The following is a 19,718-nucleotide window of genomic DNA, read 5'->3' as shown; positions in this document are numbered from 1 at the left end:
CAAGGCCAGCCCTGGAGGAAGAGTGGGACCTTTGGGGGGCTGGCACACTGAGGGACTCCTCCAACGGCCTGTTTAAAAGCGGGGGCCTAGCACTGATCCTGACCCCCCCCAATCTCTGACCACAATATCTAGATCCCAACCCCATCTCTGACCCTAACTGCCCCCCCCCACACACACGTAGCCCAGACCCCACTCGCACCAGAGTTGGCAGCAGCACCTAGGGGGTGGTGATGAGAGCTTGAGAAGGGCTGCCCTCCCACGGGGCCACCTCCTCCCCACTCAGGTGTGAAGAAGAACAACACTTTATTAAATCATGAGTTGGGCTCACAAGCAGAACAGCTGGGGGGACAAGCAAGGGGCACAGGCTGGGTGGGCTCAGGGGGACACACACTCTAAACCTACTGGGAACGTGTCTGGAGAACTGGACAGGGTTGGGGAGTGGGGCCAGGGTGTGGAAGGCAGCATTGGGGTTGGAGTGCAAGGGTCAGCATTAGAGGCAGGGTGCAGGAGGCACGGTCAGCATGCAGGGGTCCACATTATGGGTCAGGGTCAAGGTGCAAGAGGCTGAATTGGGGTGCAGCGGTCAGCATGAGGGGCGGGGCAAGGTCAGGATGCAGAGGGCAGCGTTAGGATTGGGGTGCGGGGGTCTGTGCTGGGGTGCCAGGGCAAGGTTGGAGTGTGGGGGTCAGCATTAGGGGCAGTTTATAGGGCAAGGTCAGGGGACAGCATTGGGGTGAAGGCAGATTGCCAGGGTGGCATGCCAGGGACAGCCCTAGGTCAGGGGCAGGTTCAGGATGTTGGGGACAGTGTTAGAAGCTGGGGTGGGGGCAGGGTTGGGTTGCAGTGTTTAGGGGGAGGGCTTGGGGTGGGAGGAGCAGGGGCAAGGTGAGGGGCAGCATCAGGTGCAAGGTCAGGATCGGGCGGGCAGCGTAAAGAGTGGGATCAGGAGCAGGGTGGAGGTGAGAGGGGCAGCCCTGGGGGACCAGCACTTTGCTATAGGGTATGTGCAGGCTGAGTCCATGCTCTGGGGCGCTGGCCTGCTCCGGGGGTTGGAGGTGCAGGCCAAGCTCAGCAGCAAGGGATGGCATGGTCTGAGGAGGTGCCATCCGGGGGTGTGGGTGGAGCAGGCCGGGGGTGCAGACAGAGTGGACCAGGAGCCAGTGTGGGGTCGGAGTGTGGGTGGAGCAGGCTGAGCTCAGCAGCAGGGCCGGCGTGGGGGGTCGGGGTGCACTGTGGCAGGGCTGGCAGTGGAGAGGTGAGGTCCTAGCTCAGTGCTTGCACGTTGCGCTGCTCTGGTGTCCAGACTCTCCAAGCTGCCGCCGGAGCCAGCTCTCTGCAGCCCCTTCCTCTCCGTAAGGCACAGCAGGGCTCTTGTCCTGCACCCTGCACGGCACTTGTTGCCTCAGCGTGACATCATTCGCACAAACTCTGCCAGAGCAACCCAGGGACACTGTTAGGGCAGTGAAGGCAAACAACCCAGGAGTCCTGGTACCTCCCCCAACCCATTAGGCCCCCTTCCCTTCCCAGAGCTGGGGATGGAACCCAGGAGTCCTGGTTCCCAGCCCCCCAGCTCTAACCATAAGACCTCACTGCCTTGCCCACACAGTACCTTCGAAATCCACCAGGCCGTCCCCATTGAGATCCACATCCTTGAGGATTTCGTCCACCTCGCGGTAGTTGAGTTGCTGGCCCAACAGCTTGCGCATGGCCTCGCGCAGCTCGGCTGTGCTGATCCGCCCGTCCCCATTGGTGTCGAACTGCGGGGAGAGTGCTAGGCAGATGGCTGGGCTGGGCGCAGACCCCTCTTGTCCCTGAACTGCCCCAGGGCATCTCTGCTCACACCTGGACCTGGCCCCCACCTAACCCCCAGGCCCTACCCACCCTGCTACACCCTCAGGACAGCCCTGCCCGCATCTGGCCCTACCCGTCCCTGGGACTGCCCTGCCCTGTCTGTCCCTGGCACTGCTCTGCCCCCCCATACCCCTCGATCCAAAGGGGTCCTGCCCACTCACACAAGCCATCCCCCACACCGGCCTCCTGGGCCCACTGCCCCGCTACTCCCTGTCACACCCCCAGACCTGCCCCCTGCTGGACCCCTGGGCTGCCTGCCCTGCCCCAACTGCCTAACCCTGTTCCCTCAGGCACCCACCCCTTGCCCTGGCTCCCCTCCTCATGCCCGGCCCGACTGTCCAACTCCCTCTGTTTGCCAGGAGCCAGTTCAGCTGCCTTGTGTCTGCCCCCTGCTCTGCCCTGTGTGCTATGGCATCAATGGGGCAGTGCCATTGGGGTACAAAACTGGGCACCACCAGAACCTCATGGCTGGGCCACACAGAGTGTATAGGGCGCATGAGGCCAGGCCGGGCTCTCACCTCGCGGAAGGCGTCCCGTAGCTCCTTCATCCCAATCATATCAGCAGTCTCTGCCAGCATCTTGGGGCCCATCAGCTCCACAAAGTCATCGAAATCCACCTTCCCCCCAGCTGTGAGACATGGACGCTGTTATGCGGGATGGGTGGGGACGGGGAACTGCGCCTAGTGTGGGGTCCTGGTGGGGGACTTTGCCCCACGGGAGGCGGGGGTGACGAGGGACCACGTCCTGGAGGAGAGGTGCCTGACGGAGTCTGTACCCCATGGGAGGCGAAGCCTGTGGGGTCTGTGTCCCATGGGAGAGAGGTCTGATGCGGTCTCTGTCCTGGGGCAGCTGTTGGGGTGTGTGTGAGGGGGCAACCTCACGAGGTCTGGGACCCGCAGGAAGGGGGCCTGATTGGATCTGTGACCCAGGGGGTGGGGGGGCTGATGTGGTCTTTGACCCAGGGCTACAGGGGGCCTGATGGGGTCTGTGAACTGGGGCGACAGGGCACCCGAAGGAAGCAGGGCAGTGGGCGTGTGGAGGTGGGAGCGGGGTGGTGGGCGGGTGCAGGTGGAAGGGGGTCTGTGACCTGCAGGAAGGGGGCCTGATGGGGGGTTGTGCCAAGGGCGAGGGGTCTGCAGCCCTGCAGGGCCTGGGCCATGCCCAGCAGGGAGCTCCCTGGCAGGGGCGCTGGGCCTCCCCCAGCGGGGGGGGGGGGGGTGGGCACGTACTGATCTGCTGTGACAGCTCGATGAGCTCCATCTCGGTGGGCATGTAGCCCATGGTGCGCATGCAGGCGCCCAGGTCCTTGTAGCTGATGTACCCGTCCCGGTCCTTGTCGAATTCCCGGAAGGCTTCCTTCAGCTCTGGGCAGGGGAGACACCGTGACAGTGCACCCCGACACCATAGCCTGCCCCTCAACGAGGGCTCCCCATGCACCAGCCACTGACAGGGACATGGATCCACAGGAATCTGAGTTGAGACCCACCAAACTCGTTACATATCCCACAGTGCTCCATGGGGATGGGATAGCTGAAGGAGATCCCTAGAGGGGAAAAGCCCTGTGCCCCAGTCCCCATCCCCCCTGAGCCAGCCAGTCGCCCGCCCTGGAGCTGGATCAGAGCCAGCGCCGCCTAGACGGGCACAGCCCCATGTCCCTGGGCATGGTGGTGGGTGCAGCACTTGCAGGTGGCTGGGGGGGTGGATCCCCAGCGGGGCAGGCTGGCCCCGTCCCATGGTCCCGCTCCCTCCTTTACCTTCTATCTCCTCCGGCCGCAGCTCTCGGTCCTGGGGAGGAAGGAGAATTGGGAGCGGTCAGAGGGTAGCAGCTGCTGCGGATCCTTCCCCCAGCCAGGTCCTGGCCGAGCCTGCCCAAGGACTCCCCTGAGCTCAGCCTCTGGGACCCCTCTGCTAGACCCTGGGTCCACGTGATGGGTGGCCTAGGTGGCCTTTCCATGGCTGCATGAAGCAGGTGCTGGCAGCTCCGTGGGCAGGGCTGGCGTGGGGCGCTGCAGGGCAAGTGCTGGATGGAGGGGGGGGTTGGAGTGGCTGGTGGAGGGGGGCATAAGAAAGAGGGCATGGGGGGAGGAACCGGCGAGGGTGGGCATACATACCTTTGAGCTGGGCGACGGGGCAGAGGCGTGGGAGCAGGGCATGGTGCAGAGGGGAGGCTGGGGCAGGTACAAGCTGTGAGGAATGTGGGATAAACTATCCATAGGACTCTGTCCCTGCCCCTTGGCATACTCGTTCACTCCCTGGCCATGGGAGATCAGGCCAGGGATTTGTGACAGAGCCGCTGGGACTGTCTGGGGCAACGGCAGACCCTGAGGAGACCAGGGGATCTCCCATGGCAGGGAGAAGGGGCCAGGCTGGCTTCTCCAGCAGCATGGCTCAAGGGGGCTCTGACATTGGCCAGGCTGAACCCTGGCTTCACCTTTGGCTCCCTGTGCCAGCCTAAGGCCTCTCAGCCAGGTGGCTAATACCTCATTCTGCCAAGGCTGCTGGGGGTCGCTGCACTCTGCAGGGCTCTGGCTCGGCTGCATTCCCTGCAGGGTGTTATGGAGGTGCTATGGTGGGAGACAGGGTGGCTGGTGCCTGCAGGCCCAGGTTCAGAGTTAAGCCATGGGAGATGGGCACAGGGCAGTGGCCGTGGGGAGGTGGCCGTGTGGAGGTGGGCGCAGGTGGTGGGTGTGAGAGGTGGGCACAAGGAGGGTGGGCACGGGGCAGTGGGCATGGGGTGGTGGGTGTGGAAGGTGGGCACAGGGCGGTGGTGCAAGTGGTGGGTGCAAGTGGTGTGTGTGGGAGATGGGTATAGGGCAGTGCCTGTGTGGAGATGGGTGCTGGATGGTGTCTGTGTGGAGGAGGCACAGGGCAGCGGGTGTGGGAGGTGGGCACAGGGTGGTGAGCATGGGAGGTGGGTAGAGGGTGGTGGGCATTTGGATGTGGGCATGGGGTGGTGGGCATGGGGTGGTGGGTGTGTGGAGGTGGGTGGTGGGCGTGCAGAGGAGGGCACAGGATTGTGCAGAGGTGGGCATGGTGGTTGTGGGAGGGAGCGCAGGGCGGTGGGAGATGAGTACAGGGTGGTGGGAGATGGGCACGGGGAAGTGGCTGTGGGGAGATGGGTGCAGGGCAGTGGCTGTTTGGAAGTGGGTGTTGGGAGGTGGCCGTGGGGAGGTGGGCGCAGGTGGTGGCCGTGGGGAGGTGGGCGCAGGCGGTGGGTGTTGGGAGGTGGCCGTGGGGAGGTGGGCGCAGGTGGTGGCCGTGGGGCGGTGGCTGTGGGGCGGTGGGTGCTGGATGGTGGAAGATGGGCACGGGGCGGTGGCTGTGGGGAGGTGGGCGCAGGTGGTGGGTGTTGGGAGGTGGCCGTGGGGAGGTGGGCGCAGGTGGTGGCCGTGGGGAGGTGGGCGCAGGCGGTGGGTGTTGGGAGGTGGCCGTGGGGAGGTGGGCGCAGGCGGTGGCCGTGGGGAGGTGGGCGCAGGCGGTGGGTGTTGGGAGGTGGCCGTGGGGAGGTGGGCGCAGGCGGTGGCCGTGGGGAGGTGGGCGCAGGCGGTGGGTGTTGGGAGGTGGCCGTGGGGAGGTGGGCGCAGGCGGTGGCCGTGGGGAGGTGGGCGCAGGCGGTGGGTGTTGGGAGGTGGCCGTGGGGAGGTGGGCACAGGCGGTGGCCGTGGGGAGGTGGGCGCAGGTGGTGGCCGTGGGGAGGTGGGCGCGGGGCAGAGGGTGTGGGAGGGGTGCGGGTACGTACGAGCTGGGTGATGGCGATGCTCTGGCGCAGGAAGATGCAGGCCGGCCCCACCAGCCCATGCAGCACCGAGTAGCTCTGCAGCGGCGGGGTCTGCGGGGCGGCGTCCGGGTCGTCGGGGTTGTGCCTGCCGGAGGCCGGGGAGCCCGGGGCGCCTGAGCGCTGCTTGCCATCCTACGGCAGAGCGGGCAGTTAGCAGCGAGCGGGGCCCACGCCTCCCCAGCCCGGCAGGCGCTTGGGACCCACATTGGGGGTGGGCTGTATTGACAAGTCACACACAGGGGAGAGGGTAGTCCTGAGCGAGAGACAGCTGGACAGAGGAACATGGACGGGTCCGAGCGAGGATCCCAGATGCCTCACCCACCAGTGCCCCGCTCACTGCATTGGGACACCCACGTGGCATCAACACACCTGCCTAGCAACCACACACCTGCATGGCACTGACTAATTCGCCTGGCAGTGACACACCCACACACCTGCCTGTCACCAACACATCCATGAGCCCCGCTGACACCCCCATCCGTCCCCTTACTCCCCATAGGCCAGCACTGACAGCGCACACCCACGGCAAAGTCCCTGCTGGCCCCCACCCCCATCTCACATCCCCTGCGCCCACGTGCACGACACAAACCCGCCGACGCTGCAGCCCCCAGTCACACGGGTGGTTACACAAACCCAGAGACCCACAGTCCCATCCTCAGCTGCTGAGACGGCAGAGCTTGGGGGGCGGGGGAGGGATGTATACGCTACCTCACTGCCACTGGGGGCCTGATACACTGGCACTGGTGTGTGTGTGTGTACTGGGGCCCCGTGGGGGGGGTGCTGTGGGGGGGACCATACACAGGCGGTCTTTGGGGGGATGGGCCTGTTGGCAGGATATCAGAGGCCTATCAGCAGGCAGGCATGAGGCGGGGCCTGGAGGTGGGAGTGAAGTGGGGCCCTGTGGGCACAAGTGGGGCAGGAGCCGATGGGCAAATGGGGGTGGCATAGTGGGCATGGAAGAGGGACCTGGCAGCAGGAGTGTGGGGTGTTTTGGGGACTGGGCCCCAGGAGCAGCTTTAAGGGGGGCATGGGGAGACCGTCGCCCATTGGCAGGTGTGGGGCAGAGGCCCACAGCTGGGCATGGGAGTCTTGCATGTTCCTGCCCCATTCCCACTGGGATGGCTCGCTGCCCCTAAGCAAACCACTCAGGGCAGCCCCAGGCTGTGCATCCCGCAGGGCCGGGCCCCCATCCCCATCACATCCTGCTGACATCAACAGGCCCCACTGAGGGGTCAGTGGACATCAGGGACCCAGAAGCCCCCACTCCCTGCAGCAGAGATCCAGTCAGGGCCCTAACACACAGGAGGAGCCGACTGACACCAGGGAGTGGTTCAGGATGAGAGCCCCTCATAGATGCTGCCACCTGGTACCCTTGGCCCTGGGGTGGAGGTGTCTCTGGCCCCAGCAGGGTGGGCAGTGTGGGGGACGAGTGAAGGGCAGGGCAGGCAGGGGTGAGCCACAGGCTCTGGGTGCTGACACAGACATAGGAACAGACAGAGGGATCAGTGCCCATGCGCCCCTGCCCGCCCCGCTCCACCCTGGCCTTACCTTGGAGACCCTCCTCTCAGGGGTCTTGGTGCAGTTGCCCATGGCTTGTGGGCCCCCCCTTGCCAGAGAGCATGCCTGTGTGGGGCTGGCGCTGGCCCCGGCCCTGGCGCTGTGCCTGGCGTTCTGGCCAGGGTGGGATTTTTTATAGTAACAGGGGCCGGTGGCTGCGTGGGGATTTGAGGTTTTTATTGAATATCTCTGGATATGCAGGGCGCGGGGGGGCTCTCTCCCACACACACATAATCCCAGGATTACTCCCCTCTCAGTCACGCTGCTCCGGGCATGGGGACAGCCCCAGCTGGTCCCCACATGGCCCCTCTCCCCCCCACACCCTGCACCTGAGGGGCTCACGGCCCTTCTTGCTCCCGCAAGGGCAGCCGGCCGGCTTGCTGCCACTTGGGCACCTGCCAAAGGGGCACTGCTCCCCCAGCTGGCATGCAGCCCTAATCTCCAATGACAATCACCAGGGATTTACAAATCTCTCCCAGCGGCGGGCCGTGCTGCCCCGAGCCCTGTACACCGTCCCTCGTGACTGCATGGGGGGGGACACCAGAGGTGACATGTGGGGGGCACATGGGGTCATGCCCCCCCCCTCAAATTTCTGCCTTCCATTTAGCAACAGCTAAATATTCTGAGGGGACCCATCCAGCGGGGGTGGGCAAGGCTTCCGGCAGCCTCTTGGGGATGCCCAGCAGCGAGGAGTCAACGGCTCCCCCTGGCGGTACTCACCATGTGTCCGTGCAGCATGGGGAGGGAGGGAGCAGCGGGGCGGCGGGCTGAGCACCCCCATACGTGGGGCTGCTTCTCCTTCCCTGCTGCTGAAGTCCCAGCACTTCTCGCTGCCTGCTTTGCAGGCTGCCTTGGGGCGAACGCCACGGGGGCAGGGCAGGGGCCGCTCTCCCACTCCTATAGCAGGGGCTCTGCCCAGGGGAAACTGCTCCCCTCGGGCTGCGGTGGGGCTGGCTCTGCCTTGCATTTAGCAACAGCTTCTATCTGAGGCTACTGGTGTTTGCAAATGCTCACTGGGGGCATCGTGCCAGCAGGGACCTGGTCCCAGCAAGCCTCTGGCAGGCGGCTGGCTTGGCTGCATTCGCTGCTGGTGCCTGAACAGGCCCAGTGGAGGCCGTGGGCCTGCCCCCGTGGAGCAGTGTCACAGCCCAGAGCCCACTGATCCACGAGGGTGCTGGCGGGTCTCACCATGCTGCCCAGCTGCCAGCCTGCTTCTGCTCCAGTCTGTGGCATGGCCCAGCTCCCGTGTGGCTGCTATGCTGAGGGGAAGCCAGGGCTAAGCCTGGGGCATCGCAAGGCACCTGTGCAGGTGCTGGGGCCCAGAGCTCCCGAAGGCGGCACCATAGGGATTGGCAGAGAGACACCCCTCAACTCTGAGAGCCCAGCCCAGCTCTCCCCACCGGCAGGGCCAGGGAGCATCACCCAGCCCTCCCCACCACCCAGTCCAGCCCGGCTCTCCCCACCGGCAGGGCCAGGGAGCATCACCCAGCCCTCCCCACCACCCAGCCCAGCCCGGCTCTCCCCACCGGCAGGGCCAGGGAGCATCGCCCAGCCTTGGCCTACCCCACCCCACTGCTCAGTCCAACCCACCTCGCCAGCAGGCTCTTGGACCTTTCCCTCTGCAGCGCTGCAGCCTGACCACGCTGCCCGCAGGAGGCCCCACGGGGGAGCCTGACCCTACCTGGCTGGCTCAGGGTAACTCCACCAGGGCAGGGCCTGGCCTGGGCAACTGGCTGGGGGCATTACTGGGATATCACTCCAGGGACCTCCCACCCCTGTCCCAAGCAGCTCCTTCCCTGGTGTCTCTCACCCTGCCCCCCGCCATCCCTCCCCCATTGCCCCAGCTCCCTCCCCACCACCCCATCTTTCCCACCGTTCCCCAATCCTGCCCCATCCCTGCTGCCACCCTGCTCCCCAATCTTGCCCCACCCTGCCCAATCACCTGCCCAAAGATGGAGCTGAGCAGGGGCACCAGGTCCTCGGCACCCTGGGGCCCCTCCGCAGGGGCCAAGCTGGCCTTGCCCGACGACGCCTCCTCCTCCGGGCTGCGGGCTCTGTGCCTTTCCCAGCAGGGCATGGCCCCCCTCCCTGTGTGCCCTGCGGGGCCAGGCGGCTCTTCGACCCGCTGGCTGCGGCCACCCCTTCTGCGCGACCCCTGCCTGCTGGCTGGCCGCTGGCAGGAGATGCTCCGGGGGGCCGGGCAGGGGAGCCGGGGCTCGGGCATCTCGCCACTCAGGCGCTGTGACTGACGGAGGAAAAGGAACATGCCAGGGATGCTGAGCTCCCTCCTCCTCTTCTTCCTCCCGCCTCTTCCCACTGCGCTCCCTCTGTCTCTCCTCTTCCTCCTCCCCCTGCCACTGCCACGCTCCCTCCTCTTCCTCCCACCACTGCCACACTCCCTCCTTCCCTCCTCTTCCTCCTCCACTCCTCCTGCCACTGGGCTCCCTTCTCCACTCCTCCTGCCACAGGCCTTCCCTTCCCCCTCCTATGCTCCCTCCCTTCTCCCCCTTCCACACTCCTTTGCTCCCTCCATCCTTCCCTGGGCCTGCCGTACTCTCTCCCACCCTGGCACCCTCCCTCTGGCTGTGCTGGGTGGCTCCTGGCTCCCTTCTCTCTGCGACTTGAATGCAGGCTCCCAGAAGGGCAGGCTCCAGCTGGCAGCTCTGTCCACCCCCACCCCCCTTGCTCTGGTCCCCTTCCTGCTGCCTCTCTGAATCAGGTTCCCTCATTGCCGGGAGTGAGATTGCAGGGGGGTGGAGGGGGAAATTGGATCTGAGGGGTCAGACACACGACCTGGCCCCTTCTCCGCCAGGTAAAACTACCCGTGCCGCCCGAAACCAGAGAGTGCCTGGGGCTGCCAAGGGGATGGTGAGAGTGGGGCATCCTGGCTACAGCACCTGGCCTCTCCCAGCAGGGGGCGCCGCGGGGAGTGGGGCAAGAGTGCTGGCTGGGGGTAGAGCAGTGGAGAGGGTAGTGTTTGGAGGGGTAGGCTGACTGTGGGGTTTGGGGAGGTGGGAGGGCTTTCTCCTTTCTTGTGGTCGTGGCTGTGAGGCTGGTTGCAGGAAGGGGGGGGTCCCTGGCTGCAGCCGGGTGGGGTTGCGAGACCAATGCAATCCCAGCCAGCTTCCTTGTGCATCCGTAACTGGATGCCACCTGCCCAGCACCATGAAATCTGAGACAGTGAGCACTGGCCCAGCTCCCCCCCGCCAGCTCCCCAGCAGCTCCCTGCCTACAGCCCGCTCCCATATTCCCCCACAGCTCTCCCAGCCTGTTTAGCTCTGTCCCCAGCCCATACCCCCCACACTTCTATTCCCAAATCCCCCTATAGCCTCCCCACAGGTCTCCACCCCCCCAGTGCAGCCCTGCAGCCCCCCTAGTCCTTGGACCAGCTCCCCCACACAACCCCACTCATCGCACCATCCCCATACTCCCTTCCCTGTGGCCTGCGTAGCCTCCCCCAGCCCCTCCTCCACCCCCCTGCCAGCCACCGTGCTCTCACCCAGCCCGCCCCCCACAACTACCTCCAGATCACCCAACCCTTACCTGTCCCCCCACAGGCCACACCCAACCCCTTCCATCCCCCCAGCCTTCACCCAAACCTTGCCCAGGCCCCCCACAGGCCTCCCAACCCATACCATCTAACCTAACCCCCACTCTGCCCCCCAACCCCTACCTGCCACCCCAGCCCTCCCCAACCTCATCAGATGTGCCCTAGCTGTGAAGTGTGGGGGAAGGCTCCTGGGGAAAGGCAGTCTCTGTGCGGCACAGAGCTCTCTTCAGCCCTGTGGGGTTGTGTGTGGGGTGTAGGGCTTGTGTCAGAGAAGCCACCTGTTAGCTTTGTGGGCGTTGGAAGAAGAAGGGTGATTCAGGACCCCCCCCACTACGCCTGCCTGCATTAGCTGCAATGCATGTGTGGTGGCTGCCAGGGAGGGGCACGGACCGCTCCCTCCCCCCAGTATCTGTGAGAAATCAGGTCACCTCCCAGGGTGTGGAAACTAATACCAGGGAGGCAGCCTGGGGGAATGACCAAGGTAATTACAGCCAGGAAGGAGGACAACCCCCCAGCCCCGACTGCCTGATGGACTATGAAGACGTCTCTCACACACACACACACACACTGGGTGTGGGAGGGGAGCCCCTGGACTTGGTATGTGGGAACAAAAGGCTGCCCCAGGGGGCTGGGAGATCAGTTCTCTTCCTCCAGAGAAGCTGAGGTAAAGCCACAGGAGTCCCAGCCCCCTTTGTGCCCCCCCTCCCCCAGAGGGATCCTGCCCTTCTCCTCAGCCCCTGACACCTTTTCCCCTGTGTTCCCCAGCTCAGTTCCCACCAGTGTTTTCCCCAGGATTTGAAATGGGGGGGTGTTTAAATTTACAGGGGTGTGTGTGTGTGTGTCAGGGCTGATGAGGGGGGAGACTATGAGGGTGAAGGGGACCTGTATGGCACCATAGTAAAAACTGAAAAATGGTTCATGACCATTTTATTAGATTTTAAAATCATCACACAAATTAAAGCTGGCTACTCAAGCCTTCTGTGAAGCACAACATCTACATCCTTCTTGGTTTCTTGTTATAATTTTGCACAACTCTCTTAATGAACTTCTTGAATGCAATGCATTCATCTTTGGTGGCTTCTCGTGTGTCCGGTACTTCCATTCCTTCAATGGATATGCTCATTAGTTCATTCACATGATCAGGCAGAAGGCGATTTCTTTCAAAACACAAAGTTCTATTCAGTGATGAAAACGAACGCTCGACTGTAGCTGTTGTGACTGGGAGTAGAAAAAGATGAATTCCTACTTCTTTCAGCCCAGGAAACACAGCACGAAGATTGGGTCGAGCCACTAGTGATGACAAAAAAGAAGTTGAAGACAAATCTTCATTCATTCGTCGTATGATATTCCACTCTGTGTTCAAATTCTCTATTCTGTCCTGAGCACATGGCAGCCCCATTGCTGGTAGTGCCTCACTCCACTCAACTGTCGGTGTTTTATAGGACAGGGATCTGTAAAAGCTACGCAGAGGTTGAGTAGAATCTAAAATCTACAACAGCAACTTCTAAAGAATCAAGTCTGTGTACTTTTTCAGTTGTCTTAACAAACACTTCTTGTCCTCTTCACTTAAGGATTCAATATAAATGCCTTCATTAGTCAACTTCTGGACTGAAGTCTTTACTTCTTCCAGTACTTTTTCAATGGATAGCTCTCTGATTGATCCAAATGTAGCTTCTGGACCAGCTTTGCTGGACAAAGATCTACTACTGGTGTAGCAGATGCCCGGATGGCATTGTTTAATGATCCAAGTGGGGTCAACAGTAGACTTACGAGAGAAAATGGCAATAGTCTCCTCTGAACGTAGTAGCAAAAGTAATCCACCAGCCTCACGACTTATCTACCAAGATGGGATGGATCTACTTTCCAAAGCCAGTAATAATGCCTGGAGTAATTTTAAGACAACAGCCAGGGCTCGCTCATGAGAAAGCCAGCAGGTTTTCCCAGGTTGGACTAATTTGAACTTCAGTCCCAGTGTATCTTCTATATTTGCCAAGATATTCAGTCTTTTTGGACTCTTGCTGAAAAAAGAATATAATGAAGACATTAAATTTATAGCTTTTTAAATGCCTTTTGAAGAGTCTGCAGCTCGTACTAGTGCTAGTTGGAGTAGATGGCCTCTGCAGTGTGTATAGGAGAGACGAGGGTTACACTTTTCTCTGAGCAAAGCTTGTGCTCCACCATGTCTTCCAGAGAAGTTTTCAGCTCCATCAAATGCACAAGCAGCCATCTGTTTGGGGTCCAATTGACAAGCATTTAACTCTTCTAAGATGTGGGTTGTCACCAATGCATCCAATCTGTCTTCTATAACTTGAACATCTAGAAATGCATCGACTGGCCTACCACTGACATCAAGATAACGTACACAATGCCTTAGTACTTGATGACCATTTGCATTGGTGCATTCATCAGCCATGTATGCAAATTTTTTGATTGTGGTGAGAGAGTTCTTCACTTTTTCAACTGTTGACTCTTTCACTGTTGCACCACATGCATCTAGCCAGTCTGTTGAGTTTCTTGCAGAAAGATAGTGAGCATTTGCTGGTCTTGTTCGGAACCAGTGTTCAACTTCAGGATGAACAAGTGACAATGCCCTGAACACTGGCCTCCAGTTTGCAGTGTATGGTATCTCTTCCTTCAATAGAAAGTACCATGCCACGGCCACGTTTGTTCTCATGAACTGTGTTGTGTAACAGCCTCATTAACACTCACCGGTGTTGTCCTTGGTCAGTGGAGACTCAGAGTTCAGAGGTGCTTTCACATGAGTTCACCTCCCAGGTGTGGGGCAAGAAGGCACCTTGCTCATTCCTCCAGCTGCTCACTGTTCGCTCTGGCCACTGTTGTTCGTTTTGCCACCATTCACCCCATCGCTCTGTTGCCAGTGGCCCTGCGCCCTCACCTTCTGCTGCCACCTGCCACTGTGACCTCTGCAAGTTGGTCTCTTGGAGGTTCCACCCAGCTCTCAGTGATTTCAGCTGAGCTCTCAGTGAGGGAACCTTGCAGCTAGTGCAGACTGGGCCGTCTCTTCCACAGAAACACTGTCCCACAGCAGCTCTAAGTACTTAGACCTGATTATCAGGGATTTCAGCTGTAGCGGTCACTTAACACAACAAAAGACTATCTGTGGAGCCTAATCAGCTCTGTCTTTAAACAGTGGAGAGGGGCAGGTCAAATCATACTTGTGACTCAGGCAGACCATCAAGCAAAACACCTGCTCCCACCCTCTCTCTCAATGCCCTCAATCAGCACAGGCTAAGTACAGTTCTACTGCCCTTTACTCATACAATAAGAACAACAACATTTCTTTACCCCCCGCCCCCCCGCATTCAGGTGATTTGTAACCCAAACCCAGCCAATACTTATTATTAGGTTGGCCAACATCACCAAAATGAATGCACTGACATGGTCATAAAAACAACAGCTCTATAAGGAAGCTAGTCTATGTTCTTCCTTTTCAAATCTATTATAATTTTTCAGATAAAATATGTGTATCATACCCTTTATATGCTTTTAAAGTGTGTATTAATATTTCAATTTCAATTCAAATTTCCAAACAATCATTACATTGACAATACTGCAGGTAACTAGTTCACAAAACTGGGGAGGATGTTGTGGAAATTCAGGGGGGAAACACCCCCACAGGGGGGTGTCAAGGTTCCTTCCCCACTCTGAACTCTAGGGTACAGATATGGGGACCAGCATGAAAACCCCCCTAAGCTTATTTTTACCAGCTTAGGTTAAAACTTCCCCAAGGTACAAGCTATTTTACCTTTTGTCCTTGGACCTTATTGCTGCCACCACCAAGCATCTAAACAAAAATAATAGGGAAAGAGCCCACTTGGAAACGTCTTTCCCCAAAAAATCCTCCCCAAACCCTACACCCCCTTTCCTGGGGAAGACTTGATAAAAATCCTCACTAATTTGCATAGGTGAACACAGACCCAAACCCTTGGATCTTAAGAACAATGAAAAAGCAATCAGGTTCTTAAAAGAAGAATTTTAATTGAAGAAAAAGTAAAAGAATCACCTCTGTAAAATCAGGATGGTAAACACCTTACAGGGTAATCAGATTCAAAACATAGAGAATCCCTCTAGGCAAAAATCTTAAATTACAAAAAGACACAAAAACAGGAATATACATTCCATTCAGCACAGCTTATTTTATCAGCCATTTAAACAAAACAGAATCTAAACGCATATCTAATTAGATTGCTTATTAACCCTTTACAGGAGTTCTGACCTGCATTGCTGCTCTGGTCCCTGCAAAAGCATCACACACACAGACCCTTTGTTCCCCCCCACTCCAGCTTTGAAAGTATCTTGTCTCCTCAATGGTCATTTTGGTCAGGTGCCAGTGAGGTTATCTTAGCTTCTTAACCCTTTACAAGTGAAAGGGTTTTGCCTCTGGCCAGGAGGGAATTTTATAGTTCTGTATACAGAAAGGTGGTTATCCTTCCCTTTATATTTATGATAGGGGTGTAGGGAAATCCCTGGTTCCCACCTAATAGCTGGCCTTGATGTGGATTTCTCAGCATTGGGGCCTCTTTGGCTGGCTGGCTCCTCTGTGAATTTGGGTTGGGTTCAGCTTTTCTTTAATGGCCCAGACAGGGAGATGACACCTGTCCACCTGAGAGCAGATCGAAACCCCCACCACCACCACTGGGTACCCATACAAGGCATTGGGGGAAACTGAGGCACGCATTGGTCATCATAAAAATATTACAGAACCATCCCTCTTCATGACAGATGGGCATTGGCAGAGGGCTGGTTCTGTGCATGGGTGAAGTATGAAATTATGCAAGATCACAGCAGAAATGCCATCCAGGGACTAAACCAGGAAATAAATCAAATGTACCTTGCCCCTCCGCACCCCAGAGAAGGGGGAATGGCCAGGGGCATGGAGCCCAATGTGACCCAGAGAAGGGCGAGTGATGGGGTTGGGTGTGTGTGAGGGGAAACGAGGCAGTGAGCAGGGCATCACCTGATGTGGGAAGGAGCCGGGGCAGGGTGGGGGGAGGCAGTGAGCCTAGCATCCCCTCATGGGGGGAGGGGCAGGGGTGTGGCCAAAGAGCCCGGCGTGACCCACAGTGGGGCAAGGGCGAGTGGGAGCCCCTAGCCCAGTCTGACCCAGTTGTGGTGAGCAAGGGTGGGTGGGAGCCCCGAGCCCAGTCTGACCTGGCTGCAGGGGCACTGAGCCCAGCCCGAGCCAGTGGGGGCAGAAGGGCCGGGGGTGCAGCGCAAGCCGTGTTGCGAGGTTCGGCAGGTGCTGGTCACAGACCCAAGGATCAGCCAGTCCACGGGGCAAGGTCCTGGCTGGGGCTGTAATGTTAGAAACCGCTACCAGCACAATGTGCTACTGGCAGCTATGACTGACGCCTAGCAGCTCTCTTAGAGGCCCTGTCACCATCTGCTACCTCTCCCCTTTCCCTATCTCCTGGTCTGGGCGTGGCCTGTTGGGATGGTTAGGGGCACTGCTCACCCCTTTTGCTACCGTGGTAAAATCTCCCATTTAAATGTGGACACAAATAAAGAACAGTATTTCTGTAAGCTGGAGAAGCAGCGTGCAAAACTGCTCTACGTAAAATTCTGACTGAAGGGCTTTGTCCTCTATTGGTCCCTCTCCATAGTAGATTAGATGTTTATTTGCCGCTGGCTATACAATTTCTAATGTAGGCCAAACACTAACTAGCGGGAAGCGTTGTAAACAGTATTTGAAATACTTATGAATAACTTTTCAATGCAAGCAGTTAGGGGGTGCTGCCGGTGGGTGCCTGCCTATCAATGCCTCTCCCACCCCCAGTGCCTCCTGCCCGCTAGGGGGCCCCACCAATCCGTGCCTCCCACCTGCCATGGATCAGCTGTTTCGTGGCATCAGGAGGCACTGGAGGGGAGGGCGAGGGTGCAGCGCGCTCTGGGAAGGGGGCAGAATGGGATGGGAAGAGGTGGAGAGGGGGCAGCGTCTGGGCAGAGCTGGGGGGGAGCAACCCCCGCAGCAGATTAGAAACTCGGTGCCTAAGGTAATGAGGCATAAAATTCAGAAATGGTTAAAAGAAAAATAGAAATAAAAACTTACTAGTATCTGCTTAAGAAACTCTCTCAATTGCAAAGCAAATTTTCTTACCACATGCTCCAGCAGACTACTGACAAAACTTTCATGTCAGGGCCCCTCCCCTAGTGTCCAATGGCTATTTCAATTGTCTTCTTAGGTGCAGCGAATGAGGTGGGCGGAGAGGGAAGATGTCTCAGGGTGTTTGAGTTTCCTTTGTTTCCCTTCCTGCTTCATGACTCTGTTATAAAGGCAAGTATACATTCCTTTGTTTAGGACAGACCTCTTTGCTGACTTTTGTTCGGATAGGTCTGTGGGATTTGGAACATCTCTTAAAACCAGCAAACAGGAAAATCTTATAATTTCCCATACAATGTTGTCACACCTATTTTATCAGGACAATACTGACCAGAAAATATGAGTTTTCATAAAGTTCACCCCCTCCCTCAGTGTGGAGGGGAATATATCATGGCCTTTGCCCCTTGAGCTAAGATTCACATACACTTCACTCCAACTCACTGGTCTAGATAAAGCAAAAAACAAGTTTATTAACTACAAAAGATAGATTATAAGAGCTAGCAAACAGATCAAAGCAGATTACCTAGCAGATAAACAAAAAATGCAAACTAAGCTTAGTATACGAAATAGATTGGATATGAATAGCAGATTCTCACATTAACTGATGGTACAAGCAGACTGCAGAGTCTTAAGGAGCAAGGTGCCCTTTCTTTATAGCCTGGAAGCCCCAAGTCTTTCATGCACAGGCTAGAAACCTCTTCCCCCAGTTCAGTCTTTGTTCCTCAGGTGTTTCCAGGAGTCTTCTTAGGTGGGGAGAGCAGAACCACAAATTATGTCACTCCCTGCCTTATAATAGTTTTAGCATCTGGTGGAAACCCTTTGTTCCAAATTCAGTTTGTGGAAAAACACTGACATCCCAAAGTGGAGTCTGGAATCATGTGACCTGGTTGCATACCTTGCTGAGTCATCGCAGCCATTACTCACAGGTTGTCTGGAGTGTCCTCAGAGAGGCTCCGATGGTGAACAAACATCTCCTAAGACCTCTTGTTTTCCCTAATGGCCCATTACCAGGAATGGGCCCTTCCCATCCAGCTATCTAGATTGAAAGCATCTTGTCTAGTGGCTGTTACCCAGGTAAAACTACATCTGAAATACAGATACATAGTCACTATTCATAACTTCAGATACAAAATTGATACATGCGCACAAATAGGATAATCATATTTGGCAAATCATAACTTTTCCAGTGACACCTCACATGACTTATCTTGTATAAAATGCATCATAATTATGCCATAATCATACAATAATAATATCACTGTGAAGACTATGGGGCGTGATGTCACACCTCCCCCCTTAGATTACTGCCAGGGGGTTAGTCACTGACTAGTGCGGAGGCAGATGCTTAATGCCCGCTTTAGGTTTTGGCTCTATGACTCCCAAGTGTTCCCAAACATTCTACCGTCACCCAGTTTCTTTTCTGTGTTTCTTTTCCCAGGTTGCCTGAAAACATTCTTGTGTGTAGCATTGTTAACATAATGCAGATATCAATTTATTTTAGAGTGTCGGTGTCTTGGCATTTAGCCACCAATGCCATGAGATGGTGTGCCTCAGTTTCCCCTTCCACACAGCAGACTGGGTTTGTTATGCTTTTTCTGCTGTGCCAAGCTCAAATCCTGTTTACAGATATTAGTTGAGAAGCAGTATCCTTATAGGACTTCCCTGATACCACTCCCAGCATGTTCAAAAGTTCTTCCCAACAATCATGCATGTCACACTTTTTCAAAGGATTTACCTTCAATATAACCAACAAACGGTGTATTATGAGACTTAACAGTACCAGCAAATTCATGACAGGGAGGCGTTTCCAAGTGCCACGCCTTTTGTTTAGACAGTCCGGTTTGTTTAATATTCATTGTTTTTTTCTACTCCTCCCTGAGCCATAGCAGGTGTTCAGATACTGGTCTTTCTTCCCCATTAGTGTTTTTTTCCAGTGTCCCCTTCAGTAAGGGTGTGATGGGATCCCCGGGGTGCATCCTGGGACTGTGGGACTGCTGTGCCCCCTTAAACTCTCTCCAGCCTGGGCTGTCTCTCACAATGCTTTGCTAGTGACAAGCAGCAAGCCCCGCCAGATGCTGTGATCACTCAGCACAACAGCAAGTGGAGACTCACACCCAGCTAGATTGCATGAATGCTCCCAGAGCCACTCATGAATCACACAGAGAAAGGCACCAGAGCCAAATCCCCCCAGCTCCCAGCACTGTATCTCAGGAATATACTGTCTTGCACTGCTCAAGATGAGCAGTGCAAATTTATTATTTGGTTCACCGCTTCATCAATGGAAAGCGGATATGCACCAGCCTTTGCAAAACCTGAGCAGATTTGCCACACACTTCCTACAAACTCACTGGTAAAGACAAACAGTAAAACAAATTTATTGACTACAAAATATAGATTTTAAGTGGTTTTAAGTGATAGGCAAAAAGTCAGCATTAGTTACCAAAAGAAATAAAATATAACCACGCAGTCTGAACTCTCAACCCTATTAGACTGGGCAACAACTAGATTCAGCAGGTTTTCCTCACCCCACGGGATATTGCAGTTCAGATTTAAAAATTTTATTAAAGCGAATGTTTAATCAAATGTACATAAGTTAAGAAGGAAGGTACTGTACATCTGGGGTCAGGCTTAAGTTATGGGAGGTTACAAGTATAACCCTTCTGCCCTTCAGAGTTGGCAGCAACAAGGGCCGGGTTCAGTATCTAGGGGTTTCATTCCAATAACACAATGCAAAACCGGCTCGAGCCCCCACTCAGTGACCTGGGACAAATATATACACCACCACCACCCCCCCACGCTGGGCACCTCCAAGAGGCAATACTTCCCCTCTCGCAAGCACGGAGTCTGAGTGTAGCAAAAAG

The 19,718-nt window shown here is 57.0% G+C and overlaps 1 protein-coding gene across 2 annotated transcripts; it reads right to left on the bottom strand.

Moving 5' to 3' along the window:
* Window positions 1–1,402: 1,402 nt before the first annotated feature.
* LOC144266346 (calcium-binding protein 2-like) lies at window positions 1,403–7,219 on the bottom strand. 2 transcript variants are annotated; one of them, XM_077819798.1, is made up of 7 exons: window positions 7,178–7,219; window positions 5,591–5,761; window positions 3,606–3,636; window positions 3,081–3,215; window positions 2,370–2,479; window positions 1,610–1,757; window positions 1,403–1,428 (listed from the first exon to the last, which is right to left on the bottom strand). In XM_077819798.1, exons 1-7 carry the CDS (start codon window positions 7,217–7,219, stop codon window positions 1,403–1,405), a joined length of 663 nt encoding a protein of 220 aa, XP_077675924.1. The 2 variants fall into 2 exon arrangements, with proteins under 2 accessions (XP_077675924.1, XP_077675925.1); XM_077819799.1 differs by lacking the exon at window positions 5,591–5,761.
* Between the last annotated feature and the right edge of the window lie 12,499 nt (window positions 7,220–19,718).

This window comes from Eretmochelys imbricata, chromosome 6 (assembly GCF_965152235.1).
Source record: "Eretmochelys imbricata isolate rEreImb1 chromosome 6, rEreImb1.hap1, whole genome shotgun sequence".
Lineage (NCBI taxonomy): Eukaryota > Metazoa > Chordata > Testudines > Cheloniidae > Eretmochelys > Eretmochelys imbricata.
This window is presented reverse-complemented; position numbering and strand designations above follow the sequence as displayed.

Bases quoted from the DNA above. Each gene is read 5' to 3' on its own strand.
- LOC144266346 (XM_077819798.1), bottom strand. From the start codon at position 7,219: ATGGGCAACTGCACCAAGACCCCTGAGAGGAGGGTCTCCAAG. The intron at 5,762-7,177 runs GTAAGGCCAGGG...GCTCTGCCGTAG, and splicing joins CTGAGAGGAGGGTCTCCAAG to GATGGCAAGCAGCGCTCAGG. The intron at 3,637-5,590 runs GTACGTACCCGC...CTTCCTCCCCAG, and splicing joins GCATCGCCATCACCCAGCTC to GACCGAGAGCTGCGGCCGGA.